Source organism: Rattus rattus, chromosome 6 (assembly GCF_011064425.1).
Source record: "Rattus rattus isolate New Zealand chromosome 6, Rrattus_CSIRO_v1, whole genome shotgun sequence".
NCBI classification, from domain to species: Eukaryota; Metazoa; Chordata; class Mammalia; order Rodentia; family Muridae; genus Rattus; species Rattus rattus.
The window spans coordinates 156,167,152-156,180,761 of NC_046159.1; the positions used below are offsets into that span (position 1 = coordinate 156,167,152).

Genomic DNA, 13,610 nt, shown 5'->3' on the forward strand with positions numbered 1-13,610 from the left:
TGTGCCTGCCTGCCTTTCAGCAATATTAAATCACTTAGGATCTAAGCGCCTTGGTTAACGGGGCTGAGATGGTTAATAACATGGGCATTCATACATTCTCTTAAGTCATAGCCAGCACTGAAGGGCAGCTAACTCAATACAAGCATACGAAGCAGACTTCTGAGTGGTAAGCTCACCACAGTCTTTTCTCTTGGCCTTTTGGCCAAAGCAGTGTAAGTAAGCCATTGGGTACCATGTGAAAACGTTTTGGAATCAGAACTAATCAAACCCTCAGAGCAGCAGAGTCTAGGCTGTGGAAGAGCAGGCAGGCTTCTGCCAGAATTTGAATTTGCCTGTCAATGATCAATTGTTGTTCTTATAAAATGACTAGGCTCTGGACTTCCAGAAGGGGCTGGATTCCAGGACAGTGTCTCCCAAACTCCTGCTAAATGGAATCTTAACTACAAAATCAGATCAATGCCACCCAGGCCCCAGGACACAATTCCTAACATAATTAGTGGCCATTAGTGACATCATCAGGTAGCCAGACTCTTTCCAGCAAGTGGCTACCTGTAGCCAGGGGCTGTGAGATGAGAAAGAGAAGCAGAGGGGCTAGGGAGATGCTCACAGAGGGAGGGCACAGAGTAGAGCCATGAGGGGAAGGCCTCTGGCATTGCCTAACCTGAAGCTTCGCTGCTGGGTCAGGATCCATCCCCACCTGAAACCCCTTGGTTAACCCTACTTTTCTAAGAGTTTCCAGTGCAACATTCACCCAGATGTGTCTGGCGGAAGCAGGAAGCAAGGGTTCAAGTTGGTAGGAGGTCCTACTGGGTCCAGCATGGAGGTCCAGGCCTCAGACATTCCTGGGGAGCTGTATGCTGCTTGGCTTTCTCTTGGGGGTCAGATGCAGCAGGGAGCCTGTGACCTCTAAGGGCACCACAGAGGTTGAGCTCTTCCTGACTGGGGTTGATTTTTGGTTGATACAGATTCATCCACTCTAAAGGCGAAACCAAAGTTTTCTGACTTGTAAAGAAAGACCAAGGCAAACGGAAGGGAAGCCTATCCCTTTAATCACCCCTAACCACCTGCATTTTGTAGCCAGGGATAGTGAAAAAGAGGGTGCATCCTTCTTGACCCCCCTGCCCAGGTAGGAGTCTTAGGACTAGTACTGCTGCAGGCAACTAGCTCAGCCATGGGGGCGCCCGGTGACCTGGATTCATGATGATTTCATGATGGGTACAGTGACAAGGCTGCTGGTGCTTGGGCGCGGGAGTAGCGTCCACCGGCTTCAGCCCCTCCGCGGCCCCCGCCCCAGCCCCAGCCAGGCTGAGCACAGCCGGAGCATGCGCCTTTGCGCGGCCGCGGCCAGGAGGCGGTGGGGAAGCAGCACGCATCACTCGGGCCCCTGCCTGCACCCAGCCGCCAGTTGCCGGTTGCTAAGCAGTTATTGTTTCTGTGGCGATTGCAGAGGCTGTGGCTAATTGGAGAAGCCCCACTGAGCAGCAGCGTCTTCTTCTGCCGAGCCCGTCTCTGCTCTTTGCATTTAAAGAGCAAACTAGGCTGCTCTCCCCAGCTCCCTCCCCCCACCGCCCCCCAAAAACCTGGTGATTTTGGAAGTATGGACTAGAATCGCTCTCCTCCTCACCCTACCATTCCGATCCTGGTGCCTCCAAAGTCACAGTCTGACCCCTCCTGTGTCTGGGGTGGCGAGTGCCCGGACAGACCATGACCACCGCCAAGGAGCCCAGCGCCTCAGGAAAATCTGTACAGCAGCAGGATCAGGTAAGGCTGCTGGGGTGTGTGTGTGTGTGTGTGTGTGTGTGTGTGTGTGTGTGTGTGTGTGTGTGTGAGAGAGAGAGAGAGAGAGAGAGAGAGAGAGAGCGCTGGTCTATTGAGTGTCTGTTTGTGGCTCTAACTCCCAGGCTGGTGTGTTGGGTTAGGCCACCCTGCCCCACCCCCTCTATTTTAAGGGCTACACTGGCTTTATCAATAGCTGAGATGCAAGGTGGACTTGTCCAAGCAGCTCTGGACAAAGGCCCCTCTCTTTGGGGCTGCCTCATTTAACCCGTGTTAGTTGTGAATATTCCCAACTACTTTGTAATTGGGGGAAAAGGACATCGCAAACACGCATAGATCAGGCTGACTGAGACCCTACAAAGGGACTTCGCCGTGGCTCTAAGAAGCAAGCATGCCCAGTAAGGATACTCCTTCCCTGCCCTCTTCCCCAGAGTGTCTGTGGAGGCAGGGACAGGCTGTGTTCCTGAGGGCAGAGAGAGCACACTACCCAGAATAATGAGGATGTGTCAGAAGGCAGGTGAGCCTCACTGAGAGTGACAGATCTCATGGGGCAACGAGGACACTTAGACCAGCTTGGAGTCCTACAGGAAGAGGAGTTTTCCCTGCCCCAAGAGGCCTCTCTTGTGACATGCTTGGGAAATGGATACTTGAGTCTGGTGGATGCTATATAGCTCTCTTACTGGAGGGGCTGAAGGTTGTCTGTCCCTTGGTGCTTCGTTCACCTCAAGAGGTCTCTGAAGCAGACCCTGGGAGGCTCTACCAGGTTGGCACAGCAGCTGGTGCTGGCTCAGTTAATTCACAGCATATGTGCTTTCCCTTTTGGGTGTAGGCTGTCCTTAGGTCACTTTTGCCAGCATTAAGGCAAAGAAAGGAAGCCCTTCTAGAACTCCTTGAGATTATTTGGGGACACTGTGTCACAAACTATTTGGAGACAACTTTGAATCTATGTTTATTGAGATCTCTTTGGGGTCATCTCCCTCAAACTCAGGGAGATTTACTATGTTTTTATTGGTTTGTTTGTTGTTTTTTTAATGGGATCATCTTATCTCATCATGTAGAGATCTCACGTACATTTTTATTACTCCCTGGAGAAGACTCTGCAAAACTAGAAATCTAAAAAGTCTTATCAGTGTGAGCATTTGGGCAAGGGTTAATCCACAACAGGCAAAGCAAATACCCTATGCAGTGTCTGCTCCATAAAAAATGTATTTCTACCTCAGATTAGCATCTCATAACCAAGTCTCCTCTCATTATGCTGTCTTCTCACGCTAGGTATGGCATCAAAGCTCTTTGGGCTTTTCTGGGCAGAGGTCATAAGTCTGAGAATGCTTACTGTCGTTCCCAATTCTAAGCAGCGGTCACGTGCCTAGGGTGCAGCCTACTTATGCAAAGGAACTTTCCTTGAGTCTGTGTGATTTCCCTCATTTTACCAGATCTTTGCATGCATAGGAATGCCAGTGGTTGGGTAGGGTGTGTGTTATGCATGGTGCATAAGCTTTTGGTGTGATTTATTTATTTATTTTATGTATGTGAGTACACTGCAGCTGTCTTCAGACACACCAGAAGAGGGCATCAGATCCCATTACAGATGGTTGCGAGCCACCATGTGGTTGCTGGGATTTGAACTCAGGACCTCTGGAAGAGCAGTCAGTGATCTTAACCGCTGAGCCATCTCTCCAGCCTGATAGGTGCACTCTTAAAGTGTGTGGACAGTAATCTTAACTGGCCCCAATACACAGAGAGGGGTAACTAATGTAAAATGTATCTCAGTCTTCACCATATGCAATTCTCTTTAAATTCCATGTAGCAGAGTATTATGGTGGCTCACACCTGTGGTCATAGCATTTGGGAAACTGAGGCAGGGGGACACCACAACTCCAGACTTGCCTGGACTACAATGTAAAACACTTTCTCAAAACTTCCCCACAAACAAAACCAACAAAACCCAGCAAATCCATACAGATCAGGGTGATGAACTGCAGAGCTCGGCTGACGATCTTCTGTTTCTTCTTGCTGGTGGAACAAGCTCGTGGGGAATCAGGGAGCCGAAGGAGAAATCTGCCTCAGTTGTCCTGAGATAGAACGTGTCCTGGCTCTACGTTAGCTGCTGGTTTTCTGTGAGGCTTATGTGGCGGTGCTTACAAACCCTCAGCTTTCCTGGAGTCATCAGAGTCTGGGGATTGGTTACCTCACACCCTAACTCCTAAAGAGGGCCAGCTTCCAGCTCGTCAGAAAGTATGTGGGCTGCCACAATGGAGAATCTATTTCTTCTCAATAAGCCAAGGATGGGTTCCCTCTTCTACCTGCCCCGAAATTTGGGAATCAGCAATGTGGATGGGCAGGGGGGCGAGGGGGATCTTCTCTGTGCTGAAAATTGACACAAGTTAATTTAAATATGGTGAAATGTATAAAATCAGTTATTTCCGTCTTTTCCCAAGTGTTAGCATGGTCCTCCCAGTTCTCTAAAAACCCACTGTGAAATAGTTGAGTATGTCTAAGGAGTTGTTTGGAGTTTTAGTTTTTAAAGGATATGGTGAAGATGAGCTGGAATCAAAAGAGAGAATGGCCTTTCGAAACACAGTTGCCCTTTCTCCTTGGAAATGCTGATGTGTGTGTGTGTGTGTGTGTGTGTGTGTGTGTGTGTGTGTGTGTGTGTCTGTATCTGTGTATGTCTGTCCCTCTGTCTGTCTGTCTTTTCCGGGGTGTAATATGCTGTGGTATGTATTCTGGGGGCATACATCCATGGGTTGTGGAGGTGGTATACATGGTCTGTGAAGGGTGTGCACATGCTCTCATATATGTTGAAGTCAGAGGACAGTCTTGTTTGAGATCAGGGTCTCTTGTTCACTGATGGATGTATGTGCTAGGATAGATGACCGTGAGCTCGCAGGCATCTGCTTCCCGCGCCCCTCTCTGCAGGGTGAGCTCTAATCACAGGTACTTGCATGACTGCATTTGATTTTAACGTGAGTCTAGCATCCAAATTCAGGTCATCAGGTTTGTATAGCAAGGGCTTCACCATCCAAGCCTTCTCCCCAGCCTTAAGCCTGTCTTTAAATACAGTACAGTCTACCCCCAGATTTTTGGAAATAGCATATTTGTTAATGTGAGTGGGGTGATTTAGTCAAGTGCTTTAAAGACAACTCAGATGGGACTGAAATGGTTGATGAAACTTGAATTCACCTTGGCTTCCTCTCATCTCTTCTCACACTGAGGCCAAAATGGGGAGAAAGGATGAGGGTAACTTGGATTCAAATTTAGTGAGTTCTTGAGGGAAGGCTAAATCCTGCCTCAGAGTACCAAATTAAAGTGATATTTCCACTTAAATTTTTAAAGAAACAGATTTATTTTAGCATATGCTATCCTCATTTGAAATGATTTAAAATTGGAAAGCAGTAATCAGTAATGCTATTCAATAAGAGAAGACAGAAGGATTCATTCTGGATTTTTCCAATGAACCATAAAACATTTGCACAGCTATTGAGCGGGCATAATATTTTAGTGATATAGATGATGTATGGATGTATGCATGACTGTATTTATATACACAAATATATATTCATAAATAGACATGCTCAATATACATGCACATGAACATGTAGCCCCCGTGTGTAACAAACTCACAGCTGTGAAGATCTCGAAGATTCGTATCCCTCTGGTGACAGGCATCTCTCAGTGTGTGAGTTATGTGTTCCATGAAAAGACTGTCCCAAAGCCTCCTCTGGGAAATAGTTATGCTGGTTGCCAGCTTGGATTGAGGGCTATATGTTGAGTCTCATGTAGGTGATTGAGGTCTGTTGTTAACGGTCATGGGATGTGGCCATTACTTCCTGTTGCTTCTATTTTGTGACCACTATCAGTCCCAGACAGCCCTGGAGTGTCCATTAACCTATAACATGTGGGCCTCAGAACCTAGCATTGACTGGTAGGCTAAATCATTTGCTTGAACATTTTAGATAATGCCTCAACAGAGGACTGTCTTGCATTTCATGAGAGAATCCTAGATCTAGTGCAATAGCTGGAGCAACTGTTAAAAGGCATTGGGCTTAAGTTGTAAACAAATTTAGTGATCACCTGCAGGATGTATGCATGACTTTCCTGCCTGCTTAGAACACAGTCTTGGTATTTCTTGGTGTACCAAGAGTCTATGGTAAGAGAATCTGGGTCTTACCATGGTAATAGTTCAGGTTTTTTTTGGGGGGGGGTGGTAATCATGTTGCAGGGAAAGGCAGTTTGAGATCCCTGCATTTTGTGTGGTATAAGAGTGCAAGGAATGGTTGAAGCAAACCAAGAAAAATGAAATACAGTATTAAGAAGAGACAGTCTGATACACTGCAGGGTCGTGATAGGAGAAGGAGGCATTCAGAATGCAAAAAAGTGCTTTGGTGTCAATGACTGCCGTGACCAAAGTCACAGAAAGTAAATTCCACCCTGAGTAGATTCAAGTCATCTGTGGCTCTGTGGATAAGACGCTGGGAAGAGCTGACTAACCCTTGTGGAGCCTGCAAGGTGCCAGAGTGAGCAGCTACAGTTGTGAGGCTTTCAGAGGAGGTCATGGCTGTCACAGATACAGTTACCTTACTGGAACTCTGTTGCAAAAGACACCAAGCAGCCTAGGAGTGCAGTGAGGAGGAAAGAGAGTTGCTACCATGTGCTGTCCTCACAGGAAGATAGGATTTCATCAGTGCATGGCAATGAAGCAGGCAGCTGGCTCCCAGACCAGTCGACTAGGTTTGGGATAGTTCTAAATTTTCTAGGTCCACATCACACAGTGTGTCAAACAAGTCTACTCAGAAGGGTCACCTGGTACAATAAATGGAGGCCCAGATAATAGGAGGATGGCAGGAGACTTTTTGTCTCCAGACAGACTGCTGTTCTAGACTGAGTTCAAACAAAGAAAATACGCTGTCTAACTTTTCCTGTCACTGTGATTAAAATAGTCTGACAAAATCAGCTTGAGGAAGACAGAGTTTATTCTGGGTCAGAGTTCTAGGGTTCAGTTTACCATGGTGGGGAGTCGAGGCAGCAGTGGGCCACGTCACATCCACAATCAAAAAGAAAGAGATAAATGCTGTACTCAGCCCACTCTTCCTTTGGATCCAGCCCAGTGTCCCTGGCTGTAGAACGGCACCACCCACAGTCTTCCCACATCAATGAACCTACTCAAGATTATCCATTCTCCAGGAGTGTATCTCCTAGGTAATTCCAGAGCTCATCAAGTTGACAGAAATGTACATACTTTCTGGGAAATGCTCTGGTATAGTAAACATGTTTTACTCTATTTTACTGCTATTCTGCAAAGTCAAAAACACCCAGCATTCCAACACTGTTGTTTGTGAGGTGACTTAGCTAAGACCAGCAAATACATAGAGAACCTGGGGACCCTGAGAGTCGAAGAGAGCTTTTCGTGTTCTTCCACAGGTCTAGCACAAGTGATATGTAGGAACACTCAGACGTGATGACTTCCTGCCATAAGCACCCTCCCTTTTCTGCACACAGGAAGTGTGGCGTAATCCTTAGGGAAGTGAGCTGTACCTATGTGTAACACTTCGAGAGCAGGTCGAGTAGACAAAGACTCCTGTCTTCCTACCTCATTGATGAGGAGGAAGGAATTTGCTGATACAGAGTTCATATGCTGTTTGCGGGGAGCAGCAATGACCTACATGCCTCCTTTCCATCCTCACTGTGAGATCCTGCGACACTGAGTGGAAGCTCTGTGTGTGTGTGTGTGTGTGTGTGTGTGTGTGTGTGTGTGTGTGTGTGTAAGAGCCATGGTTTGCTGGAGCAGGGCAGCTTCACTTTAGTTTTTGGTTCCCTGTGATTGTGAGCAGAGTGCCAGATGACCGTGGGGCAGCTGAGCTCAGTTTGGCTGTAGTTCTGCTTGTGGCTGATATCTTGCAGCCCTGGCTGACTCTGGGTCCCTAAAATGGGGACCGCAGGGAGGAGTCCGAGAGGTCTGAACAGACAGGAGAAGGGGGCCAGATGCAGGAAGCTGTATTCCTTCTGTATTCAAGGTCCCCTCTACCACTACGTCCCCACCGTAGCTAGAGTGTCATTTGCTCAGACATGACTTGTGCTAACTACCACGTGTGCCCATTCCCCCAGTCCTTCTGTATGAAAACACAAGATAGAAAGAAAAGCCAAGAGTTTACACAAGAGAGAAAGAGAATGTATAAGGTAGTGCAAGCGTTCCTCTGCGGGACTTTTAATGATAACATCAGGTACGAGACAAGGAATAACTAAAGCTTCTGATTTTAAGTAGAAAACTTGGGCCTAGCAGCTGGAATTAAAAGATAAGGTATTTGGTCATGACCTTTAGTGGAAGAGTCAGTCTAGGTCTCAGCAAAGAGACCTATAAGTCTATAAGACCTATAGCTCTATAAGTCATAGGCAGGCTGTGCATGCCTGAGTACCCATGACTCAGAACCCTGTAGAGCTGGCCTCTCTGGTGCAAGCCAGTGCCACATGGCAGCTTCTGGAGCTGCTGTGGGAACTGAGCTGCAAGGCAGTCACTCTACTACCCGCAAGAAAACCTCTCGGCAGAGGCAACAGCAGGAACGCCATGGGGCCCACTCTTAGTCCACCAGTGGTAATCCCAAGCACTTCACCCATGCAGTACCACCTGCTAATTCCCAGTGACAACTTATATCTTATTCCCTTACTAGTCTCTGATCAATTTTTAAGGAGATTTAACTTCCTCTGCCAGAACTTAAGCAAAGCTGCCATCCTCCATCTGAGACCTCACAAGGCTGAGCACCATCCCAAGGGGCTGGGCTGTTTCCTCTAGAACAGGGGCTTCTGGAACATTCTGTGTGTGTGCCTGTGTGTGCGGAGGTGGGAAACAAAATGTAGGTGGGTATAAATCTACAACTGATTAAAGAATGAAAACCATGGGTAGGCAGGGCTATTCTCAAACAGAGATCCAAAAGTTCAAGGGCTCTGGGACCTTTCCATGTTACTTTGGTGACCTCTTTTCCAGAGGGCTTGGTGGAACCACCCAACCCCGTTTTGAGCCCCACCACCAACACTTTTATTCTCTTTTAGAAATCTAAACTACTCAGGCTTTAAATCGTGGTCTTAAAATTATAAAGAAAATTCCTTTTGCTGATTCAAAAGAGGTGGCCTGCCCAGAGCTCTGTCCACTTGTTAGGCAGATGCTGGATAAGAGGGGGAGTTGTATTTGGATAAATGGGTACCCCAGGCAGAAAGGAACCAAGGGCAGAGAGTGAAGAGCTGAATGGGAAAGACACCAGGCCAGGAGGGCAGGACTCCCAGCTGAGATGCCCAGGGTATGTGGTTATGAGCAGGTAGGAGCATGGGACTGGTGACCTGGGGGTAGGGTCATCACCTGGCACATGGCATGTACAATGCAAGCAAACAGTCAGCAGAAGGCAGTTGTGATTCTAAAAGCAGGGGAGTAACGCGTCTGCATGGATGGTCCTACCTGACAGAGCAGGAGTCCAGGTTTCTCTTGAGTGGGAAACCAGGCATAGACCAAAAGAAGGTATAGGCTTGTGACTATCTCACCCGGCTGTGTCTCCAGTGGTCAGAAATGGACACAAGAACTAGATGCTTTTGGTTTTATCTTTTTTCCCCCTGATCTTTAGTCATGGTCTCACTATGTATCTTGAGCTGTCTTAAATTTATGCCAATCCTTCTGCCTCAGATTCCCAAGCAGTGCACTATGCCTGTCTAAGTTTCTGATTTTCACTAAGCTAAATGGGGCCATGATTTAAGAACCAAATGCCAGTTTACCTAGAGGGAGCAAGGTATCTTAACACACATTGTGGGGTGTGTGTGTGTGTGTGTGTGTGTGTGTGTGTTTAAATACCCCAAGAGAGATGCTTAGCAAAACTCACGGTAGAATTTCTGGGTCTGGTTTTGCCAACCAAATCACACTGCACTCTGGTCTGAGGCTAAGTGTGTGATGAAAGGATGAGACAGCGTTCACCATTAAGAATCACAAAGTGTTGGTGTCTCAGAAGCTCCTCCTTCTGTCATCATTTCAGCTCCTTTTGACAAGGGGTTGGGGAGAGAGTGCTTGGCTTTGCAGTGCCAGCAACCTCTGGTGAGAACTGGCAGAACAGCTGCGGGCTGGACACCCCAAATGCTAACCCAGCTCTCCCACCTGCTTCTGAGGGGACTAGGTGGGTCCAGCCTGATTCCACATTCAGGGAATGGTCATTCTTGGCACACTGTTGTGATGGGAAGGCACAGGTTTGGCTCAGCGTTGGCCAGGCATGCTTCAGGTCTACTTACCTAATGAACACTGACTATGCACGCTGACATGGCCATTGTATGAGTGCGTCTTCTCATCCCAGCATTTGACAGGATCTCATGCCCATTTTTGAGGTAGATTGTTCTATAAAATTGTGGATTGTTTGATTTTGACTCATTCTCAGGCATGGTGACATTTGGACTTTTGATTTCATAGCAGAAACCTTTCCCCAAAGGAAATCAGCCAAGACTGGTACAGGAAGTGACAGCCCTTCCCTGGTGTCTCCGGGATACCTCTGCAGAGCTCAGAGCAGCGCCGGAGAAGGTGAAGCTCAGAAGGGCTGAATGCATCCTGTAGTTGGTGAAAGGCAGACTTAGAAAACACCCACATTTGATTTTGTTTTAGGTCAAACAGTTCTTAGTGAGAAATAGTTTTAAAAGTAATAAGTTCAGTGATTAGCATAAAAATTGACGTTACCTGGGAACTGCAAAACAGACAATGGCATCCAGAGATATGGGTGGATGAGGACAGCCCTGTTTCGTCTGGCATGTAGCTTGTGGGAGAGTACTTATTTAGAATGTGTGAGGCCCTGGGTTCATCTCTGCCAGGAGGCACAGATAAAGCACCTTTATGGTATGAACTGAAGAAGATATGTGCTCAATGCTGGGTAGCTGGGCACTGCTATGGCTCAGGTCTCCTCAGCTCCTGGGAAGACACATGGTTTCTCCTCCCTCTTCTCCCTAGTTCTATGGAGAATTGGGGTTTGTAACAGATTTTCATAGTCAAGTAATTATATAATAAGATGCTTTTGAAACAAAGAAGATGGAGAGAGAGAATGATGGAGTTTCTCCCAGCCTTTAAAAGTAACCAAGCACTAAGAGATCGTGCATGCTTTGGGAGTGTGCAGCAGGTAATTCTCCATCTCATTTCACTTGTGAACAGCTTCATGAACGGTAGTTAGATCACAAATGTGGGAATATGGGTGTGTGGGGGTGGGGGGTTCCAGGTTAACACCTGTACAGATCAGGAGGGGTGTAAGGACTGAGATGGCTGGATGTTTTAGCTATTCCCAAGTTTAAACTGGACCACACCTGTGTGGGTCTTGAATGACTGGACTGCAGGTTTCTTAGCCATCGACCTAATGTGGATATAACTAAAACCTTGCTGCCCTTTCCTTTCTACACAGAGATTGTGGGTTACACACATCCGACAACTTCCCGTTGTCTAGCACCATGAGAGAATAACCTGAAGGTTCGTCAGAAGAAACATCGAAAGACTGCACTGTACACAGGCATCACCTCTGGGTGCTGTGCTAGGTCCAGTGACCAAAGGTGCATAGGTAGTCACAAGCAGTCTTTAACTCTGAGTGTTATGGTACGTCTATTGACCATAGGAACTAAGCAGCCATCACCTCTGGGTGCTGTGCTAAGTCCAGTGGTAGCACAAAGCTTAGAAAGGGCAGCAGTGTAGTCTAGAAGAATGCTCAGGAGTAAATGCATAGGAAACCTCTAAAGTGGAGGATAGTGGGTATGCTGCCATGTTGGATGAAGCAGTTAGGAATGAGCAGCTAAGAGGAAATAAAGAGTCATGCAGAAATCCTTAATTCCTACTTGAGGGGTGGGTAAGCCCTCACAGAAGATATGGGCTTTATTTATAGTTTCCATTGTCTGATCAAAAGGCAAAACTAGGACCCTGTGGATTTATGTCCCTAGCCCCAGCCTTACCCAGGAGACAGGACAAGCTATTCTGGTTGAAAGGACTGACGTGATAGCCTAGATTGTTCAGGAAGAAACACTGACATGAGCCTGGGGAGCTCACCCTCTGTGCTCTCCTGCAGCAGAGAGAGCTTGCCCTGGGGCTGGGTGCATTAAGGCTGGGTGCACTGGATTTCACCACGGTGCCTCTGTACTTTCTCTGGTACACAGCCATGAGCCTCTGAAGGGCCCAGAACTCTCAAGTTACTCATGGAATCTCCATCCCAAGCCCAGATCCTTAAAGCCTGCCTGGCTGACCTGTGTACTGACTGAGTCTGTTGGACGTGAGGCACCTTCCTCCCTATGCTTTGTAGTGAATGACCCATAGTACAGAGCCCTGGTTCTACTCTCAGTCAATGAAGCACCCCAACAACTCAATCAACTCAGAGCTTAGAGAAAGCCTGATTCCTCCCCAGATGGCTACCTCCACTGGGGCGGCTTTCCTGATGCTGGGCACATCCAGGTTGCCCTTCCTGTTGCAGAATTCTGCCCATACCTATTGTACACAAACCATTCCTCCATTTCAGAGGTATGTCACCTGGGACACCATTCAGGCATCATCCTGTCTTGCTGTGTCTCCTGTCCACAAGAGAGCCGATGCCTTCTCATTCGACAACCGTGAATAAACAAAAATTATCTAAAGCTAAAAAGAGCTGAGCAATGGACACTGTCACCAAAGACCTCCGTTGACAGTCTGAAGTCCACATTCCAAGTCTTCTCCATGTAACAAACAAAGTGATTTCCTGGCAGGCAGGATCCGCAAGGACACTCCATTTATTCAGAGAAAAGCAGACATGCATTTTGGGTTTGATTTTCTAATTCTTATGGGTAAGAAGTACCAGTGGGCAAGAAAGAACATAGATCATGGGTCAGGAAATGAATTCTGGGAGATTTGCCCAGTGGCCCTCTGTTGAGTCTGGATAGAAGAAGGCTATTGGTCTTGCAAAAATGTCTATAACTCCTTATGTTTACTATGTATGCAGGTCGTCTGTGCGTGCCATAATGCAGATGCAGATGTCAAAAGGCAATTTGTGGGAATTTGTGTTTTCCTTCTACTATGTGAACTCAGACTGTCAGGCTTGGTGACAGACACATTTATGCAGTGAGCCGTCTCACTAGCCATTGTTGAACTTTTTTTTTTATTTTTAAAGATGCATTCATTTCTGCATACCTGGTGCTCACTGAGGTCAGAAGAGGGCATTGGATCCCCTGGTACTGGAGTTACAGGAAGTCGTGTGCCACAATCGGTGCTTTGCAAGGTTAAGGACTTGTGTCTCTAGAGCCCATCCATCGCTGAACTTTTTAATGAAGGGAGGTGGATTCCAGAGGGGTCACAGAGACTGACAGATTCCAGCAAGAAAAGAATGCAAATAAATGAAAGAGTTAGCCAATAGAGTTGGTTTCAACTCCAGCTGTGTAGTACAGGATGGCTTGTGTGCTGTGTAGGAGAGAGGAGGACACTGTAACTTCTAGGGAGGAAGCTGATAGGGAGCGAAGCTTCACCAATGTAGAGTGAGTTCTGCTCTGGCCACAGGAGCTGGCTTTCCTTGCACTGCTGGGCTTAGAGCTGAGCATATCACAAGGTGGAGTAGTAAGTCTGTGGCCTTTGACGGCTACAGGTGTAGCTGGAGGCCTGTGCTGAGGTACTGGCAGCTTAGGTGTGCTGGACTGAGTATCAGGGAAGGCTGCTGAAACTTGGCCAGCTTAGCTCCGGGTGGTGCTGCTATGATTCCGCACCGGTGAGAACAAGACAACACCAGTATTGCATGCTTAGGAAAGTTTCACTATGGGGCTAGATCACCTGATTTAAATTCTGAAGAATTAAGGCTATTACAGTGAATAGATATAAGATTAACACCTTT

At 47.2% G+C, this 13,610-nt stretch overlaps 1 protein-coding gene across 4 annotated transcripts in view; it reads left to right on the forward strand.

Annotated features, from left to right (window-relative positions):
• Nucleotides 1–13,610, forward strand: part of Dpp6 (dipeptidyl peptidase like 6) — an 877,415-nt gene that overhangs the window by 443,996 nt on the left and 419,809 nt on the right. The window contains exon 1 of one of the 4 annotated variants that reach the window (XM_032907170.1): nt 256–1,761. The exons of the other annotated variants lie outside the window; for them this stretch is intronic. Coding sequence (XP_032763061.1) covers nt 1,705–1,761 — 57 coding nt within the window. The 5' untranslated portion in view covers nt 256–1,704. Of the gene's footprint in view, nt 1–255; nt 1,762–13,610 lie in introns of those variants that run through there. 4 annotated transcript variants of the gene reach the window in all.